The sequence below is a fragment of the Olea europaea genome, unplaced genomic scaffold, assembly GCF_002742605.1.
Source record: "Olea europaea var. sylvestris unplaced genomic scaffold, O_europaea_v1 scaffold1019, whole genome shotgun sequence".
Taxonomy (NCBI): Eukaryota; Viridiplantae; Streptophyta; class Magnoliopsida; order Lamiales; family Oleaceae; genus Olea; species Olea europaea.
Genome location: NW_019227515.1, coordinates 34,001 through 49,266, shown reverse-complemented (window position 1 = coordinate 49,266; position 15,266 = coordinate 34,001). Strand labels below are relative to the sequence as shown.

Genomic DNA, 15,266 nt, shown 5'->3' with positions numbered 1-15,266 from the left:
CTCTCCATGCTTCGAGTTTCTTTTAGCCAATTTTGAGTACATACCAAAACCTCCACTATCCTCGGGGGTTAAAGGACTATGGAAGGAATCAAGAATTCTTTCTCTGGTACTAAAAGTACTATTTGAAATCACGATAGACACTTTGGACAAAGTGCCATATTTATTTGTTTTTTCTCCGGTACTAAAAAAACTCCCACATTTGTTCCTCATCTTCGTGCAGCGAGGTTTGCACGCTATATGCCCATTCTTGCACTGGATTAAAATCAAGAAATATGAATTAAAATCAAAACTACCTCGACATAGAAGCGCACACAGCCATTAACAATACCATGATGACGATCCATCATTACAGACTAGATGAGGACATGAACAAGGCACATAATTCATGTGTACCCTGCTTAAGTTTCTTATCATAAAGTACTGTCTCTACGCTCCCATAGCATTCATTTCTACACAAGATTTTGATGCTACTTTTTGTTAGTCGGTTCCCCAAGTGTTCAGTGGGTATGTCCAGAGTGTCATTTCTTTTGTTCTGGTCTTCACTGAACATATCCAATGTGGAAAGACCAATTCACATTTGTTCCTCGTCCTCATCCTCGTGCAACAAGATGTGCGTCTTGCACGATTAAAATAAAGAAAAAGGGAAAAAATAAAAACAATTTTCTTATGTCATCGTGAAAGGTATTGTATATAGTTTGCTTCACTGTGGAAAGAATGTTTTATTCATTGTAGACACATCTGGCTTACCGTATTAGATCTAATAATCATTAATTTATAATATCTAATCATTATCCAGTGTTCGGTGCAACCAATACCCGAATAAATTATTTAAGGGTATTCATCCTCATTTTGTCTACTGTATAAAATTAATATATCTGGTACGTTTATACTCCGTACTTTTTATATGGGAGAATTATATTCATATAATTGGAAAGCCTCCCGCCGGAATCAACTATATGTTTTAGGATTAAACCGTTGTTTTTGATAAATGTGGAGTTACTAATTGATAATGTGCACGTGCTTCGGTAGGGAAGGCAATGAGTTTTCCCCAATTATCAGTTTCTTTATTCTCACAGGTATCACAGCTTTTTTCATTAACCTCCTATGTTTCTAATGTTGTTCTTCAAAGGTATCACAGTTTGTAGTATGATTTCTCTCTTGTTTTGCACATCAAATCTGTCTTCTAGTTTTCTGTCAGACATTTTTCTCTTTCCTGCCGATTCTATTATCTCCTTGAAGTTTTTGTGTCAATGCTATATACCCATTTGAAGATAACCTTCCAGACGTGTTAATGCAATACAAAAGTAGGTCGTCTGTCCTCAAATCGTTTCCTCTGCTGTCGAAGCAATTTGCAGGGATGATGAAATTGTTCATAATGACTATTCAATTTGGATACTCTTAGCATGGCATCAAAGAAATAATCTTACTTAAGTTCTCTTTTTCAGAGAAAAATAATACAAGAAATGAATTAGATGAAGGCAGTTTGATGTTTACCTTATAAGTTACTGCTATTAAGGATTTATGCATACAAAGCTTTGTTGAGTCAGTTGAATTTGTTGGGTGTAGAAGCTCCAATAACACACGTTGATTTCAAACCGGATTATAAAGAACAAGATTTAATGACAATATTGAAGTATACTAGATCACACCACGAAAACACAAGATTGAATTTGTAAAGAAAGAACACAAAGGGTAAACGTAGAGAAACGATGTTTATTAATTTAATAGTATGGAGAATATAAGACAGACTAGCAATACTGCTTCCATGTTACTCTTACAAACTGACCAAATGAGCCTCGCATTTATAGGCCAACCCTAGAAGAGACATAAAAGGCAATAAAATGTATTACAATTAGGAGACTCAATTTCAATAGAATTTTGTTTCCTTATTCAACTTAGTTTTCTTAAACCCTTGGTTAATATTTTCCTGGTCCAAGTCGAATACGCCTCTTCAAAAGACTCCTATTTGAGTCATACTCGTAACAGAATTTGTTGATTATTTCAGCTTCTCTGATGCACCCCTTTTATCCACTTGTTCACCAAACTGATCGCTTTCTTACAGCTTTGTTTCTTCACTTGTTCACCATGTGAAATTCCAATTGATTGCTTTCATATGTGATGAAAAAACATCCTTATAAGATTAACACGACGTATATGTTAAATATATTGTGACAGGTCATTGCTTAAAAATGGGATCAAGAAGAAGAGCATTTTGTCAAACTCTGTGAAGAAGAGGTATGTTTTTTTATACCTATTTGCTGTTTGATTTTCTCTACATGCTGCAAATGAATGCTGATCTGCTATGACCAGAAATGCTAATCATGATATGTGGGTCCCATAGACTAAGATTTTATGCTTCTAGCTAGAAAAGTTTAGTACTTATACATAGAACTAAAAGCTTGTTTTTGCAAATAGATCTGGACAGCATTGGTATAACTTTTTCAACTGAAAATGCTCATGTGCATGATGAATCTTGTCCATCGAAAGCGGAATATCTGCTCATAGTCAACATTCAATTATTGAGAAATCGTTTTATGGTCCAATATTTTTGTCAAATTGACACTTAGATTTTAGAATAAGTTTTATCTGTAAATCTTTGAAGTGAAAGTGAAACAATAGAGACTTTTATGGTTGTGTTCATCATAGCACCAGAGATCAGTATAATCGTCCTTGTGATGAAAATTTTGGATTTGACTTTTATGTTGAATAATTTTGTGTTATTTTAGACCTGGTTATAATATGGATTGATGGATTCCCTTTTTTCAAAGACTCACATAGCCCATAGAGGTTATGGTCTTAATGTTTGAAGGCACTGATGTCATTTTAATATCCAAAATTCATCCTCTGAAGTTTAAAACCAATCACAAGCTTGTGAACAGTAGTTCACGATGATATTGTTAACATCGGTATCAATTTTATGCAAATAATATTAAATTTGCTCTTAGGTTTACAATTCCTAAAGTTACATGAAGTAATGATTTTAATGTTGTTTTCCAAGAACCAGCAAGTTAACCTCTTGAGTTTCCATTCACTTGTGATCTGGGCAATCATATATAGAGGGTACGGATCTTTTCTGGAAAAAATTCTGGATCCTGTTTTCAGAAAGTGCATCTCTTTCTTTACCATTATTTCTAATATGCTCAAATTATTGATGGCATTAAGGTTCAAAAAATGAGAATGTTCCATCCTTTCACTTGTTTAGCATTTGTCGTAAAGGAACATCTATAACTATAAGATTTGCACATTCATCACATAGCACTTCGTTGGTTTTGCATAGAACGTTGGTTTTGTACAAATTCTCACCTGAATGTTCCTCTTTTTACAGCCTCTTCATACAGGGAGTCGATTATTCGCAAAGGTAATTTTTATACACTGCTTCTATCGTATATTCATATGAATTTCATATAAATTATTTAGACTCAAAACATGGTGGCTTGAGGTGCATCGGCTAAGAAATGCAAAGTGATCATCCGACCAGACCCAACCGACTTGGTCGTTTTTGGACAGTTTTTAAATCGAACCGACCTGGTTCGATACTTGAAACCTACCTAACCCAATCCGCAGAGGTCAGGTCTGGTCGTTTCCTTAAAAAATGTTTTTCCACTGATTTCAATACTAAAATTTTAAGACTTCCAAATCAATCCTTAATTTCTTAAAATAAAATCTGAAAAAAAAAATGAAAAATGAAAAAAGCTTAATTAATTGGGTCAGCAGCAGCAAGTGAAAGGGAGAGAGAACTATGTACTACTTCATTCAAACTCTGATTATCTTTATCTAATTTGTTGTATTCTTCGACATCTTCCATGTAGAATCTCTCCATACTTGGAGTTTCTTTTAGCCAATTTTGAGTACATACCAAAACCTCCACAATCCTCACGGTAAAAGAACTACGGAAGGGATCAAGAATTCTTTCTCCGGTACTAAAAGCATTTTCTAAATTCATGGTAGACACTTTGGACGAAGTGCCATATTTATTTGTTCTTTCTCCAGTCCTAAAAAAGCTCCCACCTTTGTTCCTCATCTTCATGCAGCAAGGTTTGCATGCCTATTCTTGCACTGGATTAAAATCTAAACAAACTTGACATAGAAGCACACTCAGCCATTAACCATACCATGATGACGATCCATCATCACAGACTAGCGGAGTATATCAAAAACCAGATACGAATATAGGCTATCATCGAGGCCTCCATATGGAAACTGTCTGGTACATTATCTGCAGCTGATTCCTGGTTGGTTGATCTCTCTCCACCTTCTTTTCTTTTCTGAAGTTCGTCGTGTACTAGCAACACTAACTAAAACTTCCACGAGGGTTGATTGAGTGATTAAGGACAAGAATCATATATTCATTTGTTTCCCGAAGAATGATTTGCTTTTGATTTGTGTCCAAAGAAAGCCTGATGATACAACTGAAAGTAAATTGCTGAGAAGAATCTGAATGTTCTATCTCAATGTGCTTAATCAAGCCAATGGGTGAGCCAACATAATCGCACGACAAGATGAGGACACGAATTAGATAATTAGATAAAGGAATGGCTCGAACGAGCCCAAGGCACATAATTCACGTGTCTCATGCTCAAGTTTCTTATCATAAAGTACTGTCTCTAGGCACCCGAAGCATTCATTTCTACATGAGATTTTGACGCTACTTTTGGTTACTCGGTTCCCCAAGCATTCAGTGGGTATGTCCGAGGTGTCCCTTCTTTGTTCTAGTCTTCATTGAACGTAAAGACCAATTCACATTTGTTCCTCATCCTCATGCAACAAGATGTGCACGTCTTGCACAAGAGTAAAATCAAGAAAAATGGAAAAAATAAAAACAATATTCTTATGTCATCGTGAAAGGTATTGTATATAGTTTGCTTCATTGTCAAAAGAATATTTTATTCATTGCGGACACATTTGGCTTACCGTATTATATATAATAATCATTAATTTATAATATCTAATCCTTATCCAGTGTTTGGTGCAACCAATACCCGAATAAATTATTCAAGGGTATTCATCCTCATTTTGTCAACTGCACAAAATTAATATATCTAGTATGTTTATACTATTTTATGAATGACTAGTGTGGCGTACGCACAATGCAGAGGACTTGTATTTAGGGTATTTAATAGCGTCGATTAACACGCTAGAAAGTAGTGCAACAAGCTAAAGCCAGGACAGCATCGGCAGTTGGCCTGATTTTTAGGAATCCATTCATCCATATATCAATGCAAGAACGCCTAGATCAGCGCCGACAGAAAGGATCCATTATATGAGTCAGGTCCGGTGAGTCTTTACAAAGTTATCTTAGCCATTTCATCCAAGGAAATGATGGAGAAACGAGTTATCTTACCCATTATTTTACTGATTTTATCATGTTTTCGTCTATTGTAGAATGCATCGAGGTTGTACATGTTTTAGTGAAGCCTTGAAGGAAAGGGAAATAAGTGATGCGAGAATAAAAATGGACTACTTTGTTCATGTTAGATAGTTCTTACAATGTCGAATTAGAAAATTTATCAGGAAATATTATATCAGATCAAAGACATTTAATTAACACTATTAATATTTCCCAAATCATCCAAACAAGCATAAAATGCAAGAAAGAAGCCTAGAAGCATTAATATGCAGAAGTAACAAAATAAGTGCAGTAGCCATTAAGCCATGTCAAAGTAAAAAGAGGTCTATCCCTTACAATTTCAACACTGCAACCTAGACACGGAAGCATAATGAACCGTTAATGATACCATGACGATCCATCAAAACAGACTAACGGAGCACATCACGAACCACATGCAACTACAGGGGATCATTGGTGCTTCTGTATATGGTAACATTCAGTTTGATTTGTTCATTGGAAGCAATAAAATTCTTCGGAACCAAAAGAAAATTTTTCAGAGGAGTGCTTAGAGTCCATTTTGGGACGTTATCTGCAACTGATTCTAATTTGATTGAGCTCTCTCCATCTTCTGATGTGAGAAGATAAGAATATCTTCTCTTTTCTGAAGTCAGTCCCGTACAAACAACATTGATCAAACTTCCAAGATCCTCAATGAAGTGATTGAGGACAAAAACTACACCTTCACTTGTTTCACGAAGAATGATTTGCTTTTGATTTGTGTTCAAAGAAAGCCCGATGCTACAGCCGAAAGTAAATTCCTCGCAAGAATCTGAATGTTCTGCCTCAATGTGCTTAAGCAATCCAATGTGTGGACCAACATAGTCACAATCAAGTTGAGGACATGAACAAGGCACATAATCGCATGCCTCCTCATGCCCAAGTTTCTCATTGTAAAGCATTGTTTCCGGGCATCCGTAGCAACCATTTCGACATTTGATTTTGATTGATTCAATCACCGTTTCGATGGCCCTGCAACGAATGAGCCCGATCTGCAAAGAACAACTCCCACATTTGTTCCTCATCTTCGTGCAGCAAGATTTGCACGCTATATGCCCATTCTTGCACTGAATTAAAATAAAATCAAGAAATATGGAAAAAGATGCTAATTCGTAAGTTACAGCTAAAAATACATCACATTTAGAGATGGAAAGATAAAGAGAAAAGAAGAAACCTGAAAGACGGGAAGCCCAAGGGGTTCAAGATAGATGGGGCAATCCAGAAAGTCGAGGTCGGGAAATATTACAGAAACCTGTCTTTTAAGGCTACACTCTCCTTTAGGCTCTTCACTTTCTTCCTCTGTTTCCTCTTCACTTTCTTCCTCCGAGTCCTCTTCGGTTCCTTCCGCAGATTCATTAACTAGGATGGGTTCTTCTTGTCTTCCCGGTATTCTTTGTTGTGCTTTTAATTGAAGAGCGGCAGAGGTAGTAGCGCGTTCGGCGCCGGTAGAGGAGCTGGTGACTACGGGGGTGGAGAATCGAGGATTCCCGGATAAAGCTACAGAGGATCCCGTATTTTTCTTGCTAGGTCTATCTCCACTCTTTGTGTATGTTCTGCGTTTTCCATAAACGGGCCATTTTTTATTTGAATCACTGTCTCCGCCTTCAGATCTACGCGCCGAAGACCTCCCCATTTTTTTACTAGGCAGAGAAATTAAGATACGTGAAAGGTGAAAATAGAGGAAGAAAGCAGCATGGGGCACAGAGAAGAAAATCAAAAGGCTCCTTTCTGTGTAAGAATGATTTTTTTTTTTTTTTCAAAAACAATAAAAATGAATTTATTAAACCTGTAATACGTAATTAGAAAAAGAAAGGATTATAATTATGAAAAGTAGGGATGGCAAGTCGAATCGTCAAAATCGAAAATCGCGATTAACCAAATCGATGGTGCAATGGGGCGAATATGATATTTGATTTTAATGAACCGGTTCGGAGCGGGATGGGTACGATATTTACGACATCGCCCCGAACCGAATCAATTAATCGTTAGAAAAAATAATAAATTAATAATAATTGGGCTTTCCATAATTTTTTGATTTTTTCTATGTTAATTACTTAATTTCTTTAGTCCAAAATTTCTGGCCCATTCACAAATTAAATTTAAACCCAAGTATCCAACCCTGAACTCTAACAGTCTAAAACAAAGGCACAAACGTTTTATTGGAAAATTGGAATCTCAGCTTTTGCCTTCTGGGTTTGCCGAGTGCCGACTGTCGTCTCGTCTGCCTCCGCATTATTTTCTTCTCCTTCGACCTTCAAGCTTCTGTCACTGGTGTGCTTCTCATCTTCTCTTTTGATAATTTGTATTTGACTATTTGAATTTGTTGTGAATTTCACACAAGATTTGGCCAAAGTATATTAAGAATTTTCAGTTTTTTACAGTTGGTGGCTGCTTAGAGATAAATGACTTTAATTTCTCTCCTCTTTGATAACTTTTGGCCTAAACAACACATAAACAAGAAAATGAATTCTTTAATTACAGAAACGAAAGTTTGGTGACAAGGATGTTGACGAAGAGGTACATTTTTTTGTTTAAATCTTCAGTTAAGAACATTATGGATTATTGATTTATTACTCTACTTACATTTCTTATATGCTATATAGAAATCAACTTTGAGTTTTGATGTATGCTAGTAAGAGTTGTGGGGAAGAATAAAGATTGAATATGAATTGAGGTTGGAGTTTTTTGAGTTATTGAATATTGTTTGTTAAATTTGGATTTTGTATTTGAGAATTGAGATATTTTTTGCATTTTCATTTGAGATGTTGTTTGCTACAATGAGTTAGTATCATGTTTTTGTTTTCATTGACTTTTTTCATACATTTTTCTTTTTATTCGATCGATGGACCAATTAAAAATAATTTATCTTCGTGGTTATTAACGACCCGAACCGAGTCGAATCGAGATATGAACCGAATCGACTTTCGTGCTTATGGTGCGATTATGATATGGTCAAAAAATTGGTGGTTCAGTGATGGTTTTGGCCGAACCGACCCCGAACCAAACCGAACCGTTGCCATCTCTAATGGAAAGTGCTACATGTATATAGTGTCCACAATTACATGTGGTACTGGATCCAAACTTTAATTCAAATCTCATACTTGTACATCAACAATCGGATGATTGTCACATCACATTATGGATACCATTATATGCAATAATTATATACAAATAGAATTTTCCAATAATTATATTATTTCAACTGGAAACACAGCTCAAAATGGAATAGCAAGCCTAAAATTTATAATCACACTAAAAAATTCTATCATCGTATAAGGTTTAGAATTTGGGAATCTTATCTCACGCAATCGATGTTATCACCAAACTCAAGCTTACGCACACGAAGTGCTATCGGAAATCAAATCAATAACAAAATAAAATTTTCTTCATATAAAAACAAGGTCGAAGCACACCTTTAGAAAGAGAGAGTGCTTAAAAGATGAGAGATGTCTGTTGAAAACATAATGATGATTTTGGCGGATCTTGTGAGATTTCAGCCTAAAGGCAACGAAGCCCATATTTGTCATCCTTTAACAAAAGAAATTGTTCACCACAGTAACATTGTTCATCACACATTTACACAATAAAATATTCTATATACAAATCAATAATTTTTTTTAAAAAATTTCAACCACACATTCTCCAAAAACTACTATTCAAAACTCTATATTTTCTTCCAAATTGGGAGACAAACAAGCGCCGAAAGGCTCATGATTGCCACGAGACTTGTTTGGCATCACAATCCAATAAATTTTCATTATACAAAATGATATTTCTCAAGACATGGTTTCTATTCAAATATTATCTCGAATAAAATGCATCCGAACATTCAGGCGCTTAATACTTTCACAAATACGATTTTACATCAAAATTATGTGTCATCAAAATATTACGTTCCGCAGACATTTCATTAACAGCAATAATATTCCTCGAGGCTCAAGTCATCCAAACAGAGACCTCATAAAGAAAACGATCAGAATGAAGAGAGATTGAGGGGACTGTCAAGTCCTTGAGTTCAAGCCTGAAAACATAAACATCCAAAAGAACTACGTGAGGTCTATAAAAAGTCTACAATTTTTACAATTGAACACTCCGGTGGTGCTGTAATTGATTCAATATTTCAGGCCCAAAAATAACCTAGACAAAGAAGCATCATCTACTGCCTATATAAACTTATTTGAGAATTGAGATATTTTTTGCATTTTCATTTGAGATGTTGTTTGCTACAATGAGTTAGTATCATGTTTTTGTTTTCATTGACTTTTTTCATACATTTTTCTTTTTATTCGATCGATGGACCAATTAAAAATAATTTATCTTCGTGGTTATTAACGACCCGAACCGAGTCGAATCGAGATATGAACCGAATCGACTTTCGTGCTTATGGTGCGATTATGATATGGTCAAAAAATTGGTGGTTCAGTGATGGTTTTGGCCGAACCGACCCCGAACCAAACCGAACCGTTGCCATCTCTAATGGAAAGTGCTACATGTATATAGTGTCCACAATTACATGTGGTACTGGATCCAAACTTTAATTCAAATCTCATACTTGTACATCAACAATCGGATGATTGTCACATCACATTATGGATACCATTATATGCAATAATTATATACAAATAGAATTTTCCAATAATTATATTATTTCAACTGGAAACACAGCTCAAAATGGAATAGCAAGCCTAAAATTTATAATCACACTAAAAAATTCTATCATCGTATAAGGTTTAGAATTTGGGAATCTTATCTCACGCAATCGATGTTATCACCAAACTCAAGCTTACGCACACGAAGTGCTATCGGAAATCAAATCAATAACAAAATAAAATTTTCTTCATATAAAAACAAGGTCGAAGCACACCTTTAGAAAGAGAGAGTGCTTAAAAGATGAGAGATGTCTGTTGAAAACATAATGATGATTTTGGCGGATCTTGTGAGATTTCAGCCTAAAGGCAACGAAGCCCATATTTGTCATCCTTTAACAAAAGAAATTGTTCACCACAGTAACATTGTTCATCACACATTTACACAATAAAATATTCTATATACAAATCAATAATTTTTTTTAAAAAATTTCAACCACACATTCTCCAAAAACTACTATTCAAAACTCTATATTTTCTTCCAAATTGGGAGACAAACAAGCGCCGAAAGGCTCATGATTGCCACGAGACTTGTTTGGCATCACAATCCAATAAATTTTCATTATACAAAATGATATTTCTCAAGACATGGTTTCTATTCAAATATTATCTCGAATAAAATGCATCCGAACATTCAGGCGCTTAATACTTTCACAAATACGATTTTACATCAAAATTATGTGTCATCAAAATATTACGTTCCGCAGACATTTCATTAACAGCAATAATATTCCTCGAGGCTCAAGTCATCGAAACAGGGACCTCATAAAGAAAACGATCAGAATGAAGAGAAATTGAGGGGACTGTCAAGTCCTTGATTTCAAGCCTGAAAACATAAACATCCAAAAGAACTACATGAGGTCCATAAAAAGTCTACAATTTTTACAATTGAACAGTCCTGTGGTGCTGTAATTGATTCAATATTTCAGGCCCAAAAATAACCTAGACAAAGAAGCATCATCTACTGCCTATGTAAACTTTAGCAGCAAATAATTTCTCAGACTATCAAGCATTATTAGACATAAAAGAGGGCATAATCACAAGCTAAACCAATTCAACCAGTAATAATAACATGAAGATCCACAAATACATATAGCATTTAACTACAGTTACAGTCGATTATTAGAACATAACAAGTGAATTTAGATCCATCAACATCTTTGATTACTTTGGGGCCAGAACAACATTATGAGTTTGCCACGGGAGATTCATCGGGATGCCATATAATAACTTCCAAGTTGAGCCTACCACTAGAACCAACAAAATCATTCGGAACCAGAAGATATTTTTTCCCAGGAGGGTGTGTAATCCATTTTGGCATGTTATCTGCAACTGACTCTAGTTTGATTGAGCTCTCTCTACCATCTTTTGCTGTAATAGTATAAGAGTATCTTCTCTTCGCTGAAGTTGGTCCAATACAAACAACATTAAATAAACTTCCAAGACGATCGATAGAGCGATTAAGGACAAAAAGTGTCCTTTCAGTCTTATCTTGAAGAAAGAGTTGTTCCTGATTTTTGTCCAAGGAAATGGAGACGGTAAAACTGAAATGAAATCGCTGTGAACAATTTGAATGATTTATCTCAGAGTGTGTATACAAGGCTTCAAAGGAGCCAACATAGTTGCAGGCAAGATGGGGACATGAGCAAGGCATATAAATGCACGCTCTCTCATGATCAAGTTTATAACTGTAACTTATCTTCAGTTTGCAGCCATAACCAGCATTTTGACAAGAGATTTTGACTGATTCAACAACCTTTTCGATGGCTCTGCAACGGTTGTAACCAATAGGCAAAGAGCAATTTCCACATCTGTTTAACATCTTGGTACAGCAGGGTGCACATGCTATATGCCCATTCTCACACTAGATTAAAATTCAGAAAAATGAAACACATTAGAACAGTTTTCTCCGTACCGTTGTTCCAAAGCTTGAAAGTAAATATGTTGTTTCTTAATAACATAAAGAACAAGGGACAATTCTGATGTTGCCAAACAAAGTGCACCTTACACCCCTTGCATAAGCAGTGCACCAACTTACTCTTTGTTCAAGATTACATGTTACGTATGCCTCCATCAATGAACAAATACAAATGCAAAGATATCAAGTCTAACATACAGACGTTTAAGCCAGCTGACTTTTTGCGTCGCGTATCCCAGCCCATTTCTCATATTAGTGGAGTGATATTGCGAAATTGTAAGAAGAACCTATTCAATACACTAGCTTCAAGAGCCAGGTACAATGACAAACATATTGAAATAATCATGGAAAAACAATTGTAAGTAAGCTAGTCAAGATAAATAGGAAGACATTAATGATCTATCAAATGCACAGGAGATCGACAAAAACTAGAAAGTTGTTGCTATTCAATACTATAACCTGGTTGTAAGCATGACTAATTAGTCATAATAACTTCTGTTAATTTATGATTGAAGTATTAAGGTCATTTTAGGATAACAATTTCTCCCTGATAACTTAATAATATCTTCCGACTTCTCCAACAATCTTTTGCTGCCACCAAGCATCACTCCATTGTTGTCATCGCCACCTTCTACTTCACCTATTCTGCAATTACCTTGTTTCACCTGCCATGGAAGCCCAATCAGGTCATGCGTCTTATATTTATGGGTTGATGGGGATTTTAAGGGTCTAATGGCCAATTTGAAACATTGGTAGGTATTTCACAGATGCGAACGAGGCAACGGGACACGAATTTGAGTGATGGCAATACTGCAGATGGAAAGATGTCGTTTGTTAGTATATTGACAGGAAAATGTCTTTACTATTCAAAAATGAAATCATTCTCCATTATTTTCCAGACATTAAAAAATGTGTGGGATATTCCAGGCTTATCAATATGGATTATCACGATGGTAGACTTAGTCTACACCATAATTTATTTCGAATGACAAGTACAGCGTCATATCTTTTCACTTTTCTGACAGACTCCCAAAATAGAGCTTCATCATTTCAAAATGCCAAATCACAAATTTTCAAATCACTCTTTGAAACACCAACATACAGAAAATGGAAGCAAGAAATTGTCAAACAGGTTCTGAACTTAATAACTGCAGCTGAATATTTCAACTTAAGATGCATGTATTTCTTTTTTCTTTGCTAAAAGATGTCCTCTTTCCTTTTTCTACTCCTTTTCTTTTGCAGCCACAATAGGTTCTCAAGGGAACCAACTGGTTAAGAACCTGTTTCATGAAAAGTGTATTAAATACTCCTTGCAACAACACTTGACACAATTGTATAGTGCAACGTTCTTGTCAAGCAATGACAAATTTTACACATTTGTTCTTAAACGCTCGTAATTTAATTATATAAGCAACATTATAAGTAAAATCAAATTTTTAATGTTTTTATCTCCAAGTTTAAAACAAGTGTCTACTTAAAAGTTAAATCATAAAATCAATTAGTATCAACGTACAAGTACATATATGTGTATAGGGAAGCAAAAAAATCTCCTTACATAAGTGTGCGAGGTTGAGCGTGAACCCTAGTTCAAGTTGGTGCAAATAGATATTCAAAATCAAGAATCAGTTGAATTCAAAGTATAGAAAATTAAGCTTTCAGAAGCTTCACGCCTGAGTCACTTCAAGAGAAACTCGCCTCATTTACAAACAGGCAATGTATACCAGTTTCTGTATGTTTATTTCTCAAATGATTAACTCCTTATAAACAGATACCAAATGATCTACAAATTTAAAATACACACTCCTATGCTCTAATTATTGAACACCAACTAAAATAATAACCCTTTGGGCTTCCCACACGTCTATCCTGGTCCGTTCTTAGGTAGTACAGCCAAATTTTTGCAACTGATACAATGTCAAATGTTGTACAAAAATTCAAATAGTAGATGCTCGTGGCAGGAAAAATAACACATTCACTTGGTCAAAACAGGCAAAATATACAAAGGCTCTCTACTGAAATGATCTCATATGGCAATCCAAAAAATAATAATAACCCTCTATGGTTTTTTCAACTAAATACGTGCCAAGTGACCATTCAGCACAGAATCATGTAAAAATTAACAAGAAAATTACACTAATTAGAAAGTCAAAGACACGCTCAAAGATAACAACACAAACGAAATAAAGATGAGAAAATAAGAGGAAAACCTGGAAGACGGGAAGCGTGAGGGGTTCAAAACAAATGAGGCAATCAAGCACCTCAGGGTCCGATAATATCACAGAAAGCTGCCCATCTGTTTTATCTTCTTTATCTGAAGACTCATGTGCTTCTTCTTCCATTTCCTCCATAGGTTCTTCTTCTTCTTCTTCTTCTTCTTCTTCTTCTTCTTCTTCATCACCATCATGCTCATCGTCATCTTCTTCTTCTTCTTCGCCGTCATTGATTCTACCAAATAGTCTATATTCAAGTATTTTACATCTTTGCTGAGAAGCAGCAGAGGTTGTGGCGCATGCGGCCGCCTTGGGGGTGGGGCTAAGACTGGGGCTGGGGATGGCGAATCGAGGCTTCTTGGTGAAGGTCATAGAGGGTCGAGGTTTATTGTTGGACAATCTAATTGAGTATGATCCATGTTCGTCTATGTCTTGATATCCACCGTTGATGTAGGTTCGGCAATTCTCTGAGACGGGTCTTTTTCTGTTATTGGATTCCCTATCTTCTTCGCCTTCTGATCCACCCACAGAAAACCTCACCATTTCTCTTAGTCTAGAATTAAAAAAGGGAATCTAGATGAATAAACCCGAATTGAAATGATAATCGCAGAAATGGAAGTTGTACTTTTCTGATGACGGGAGTGAATTGCAAATCACTCTTTGCGGAATATCTGGAGAGCGCCTGTGTGGTGAAGCTCAAGAATCAATCTCCCTTCCTGTGATTGTACAGAGTAGAAACCAATAAATTGTCCACTGCGTAATAAAAGCAAATTAAAAGATGTAATTTTTTTTTGGAAATAATATTTTTGAAAAGCGATATTCTTTTGAAAGATGCGCGATTAAGAACTCAACCGTCTAAAAAGAACTCAAGAAGGCATACGATTATTTTTGGGTCCCACTATTTAGGATCACAATTTTATACATTCATTCCACAATATATACATCTCTATTAAAATTTTAAAATTTTAAAAAATTACTATTTTCGTCAATGTCAAATTTTCATATTGTCTTTATTAAATTCATTTGTTTAAACATTATAAATCCACACAAATTTTATATATTCATCTTACTTTAAATACATCCTTAATATAATTTGAAAATTTAAA

The 15,266-nt window shown here is 35.3% G+C and overlaps 1 protein-coding gene and 1 long non-coding RNA gene across 3 annotated transcripts; one reads left to right on the top strand and one right to left on the bottom strand.

Moving 5' to 3' along the window:
* The first annotated feature begins 917 nt into the window (after window positions 1-917).
* LOC111372631 lies at window positions 918-4,081 on the top strand. 2 transcript variants are annotated; one of them, XR_002698805.1, is made up of 3 exons: window positions 918-1,076; window positions 2,176-2,235; window positions 3,326-4,081. It is a non-coding gene; the product is annotated as an uncharacterized LOC111372631 (long non-coding RNA). The 2 variants fall into 2 exon arrangements; XR_002698804.1 differs by lacking the exon at window positions 3,326-4,081 and adding an exon at window positions 2,999-3,210.
* Window positions 4,082-5,585: 1,504 nt separating this feature from the next.
* Window positions 5,586-14,980, bottom strand: LOC111372621. The gene is made up of 9 exons (XM_022995003.1): window positions 14,344-14,980; window positions 14,158-14,313; window positions 11,228-11,896; window positions 11,074-11,135; window positions 10,795-10,858; window positions 9,468-9,523; window positions 9,344-9,407; window positions 6,561-7,127; window positions 5,586-6,453 (listed from the first exon to the last, which is right to left on the bottom strand). Exons 1-9 carry the CDS (start codon window positions 14,701-14,703, stop codon window positions 5,788-5,790), a joined length of 2,664 nt encoding a protein of 887 aa, XP_022850771.1. The 5' UTR covers window positions 14,704-14,980; the 3' UTR covers window positions 5,586-5,787.
* Window positions 14,981-15,266: the final 286 nt, after the last annotated feature.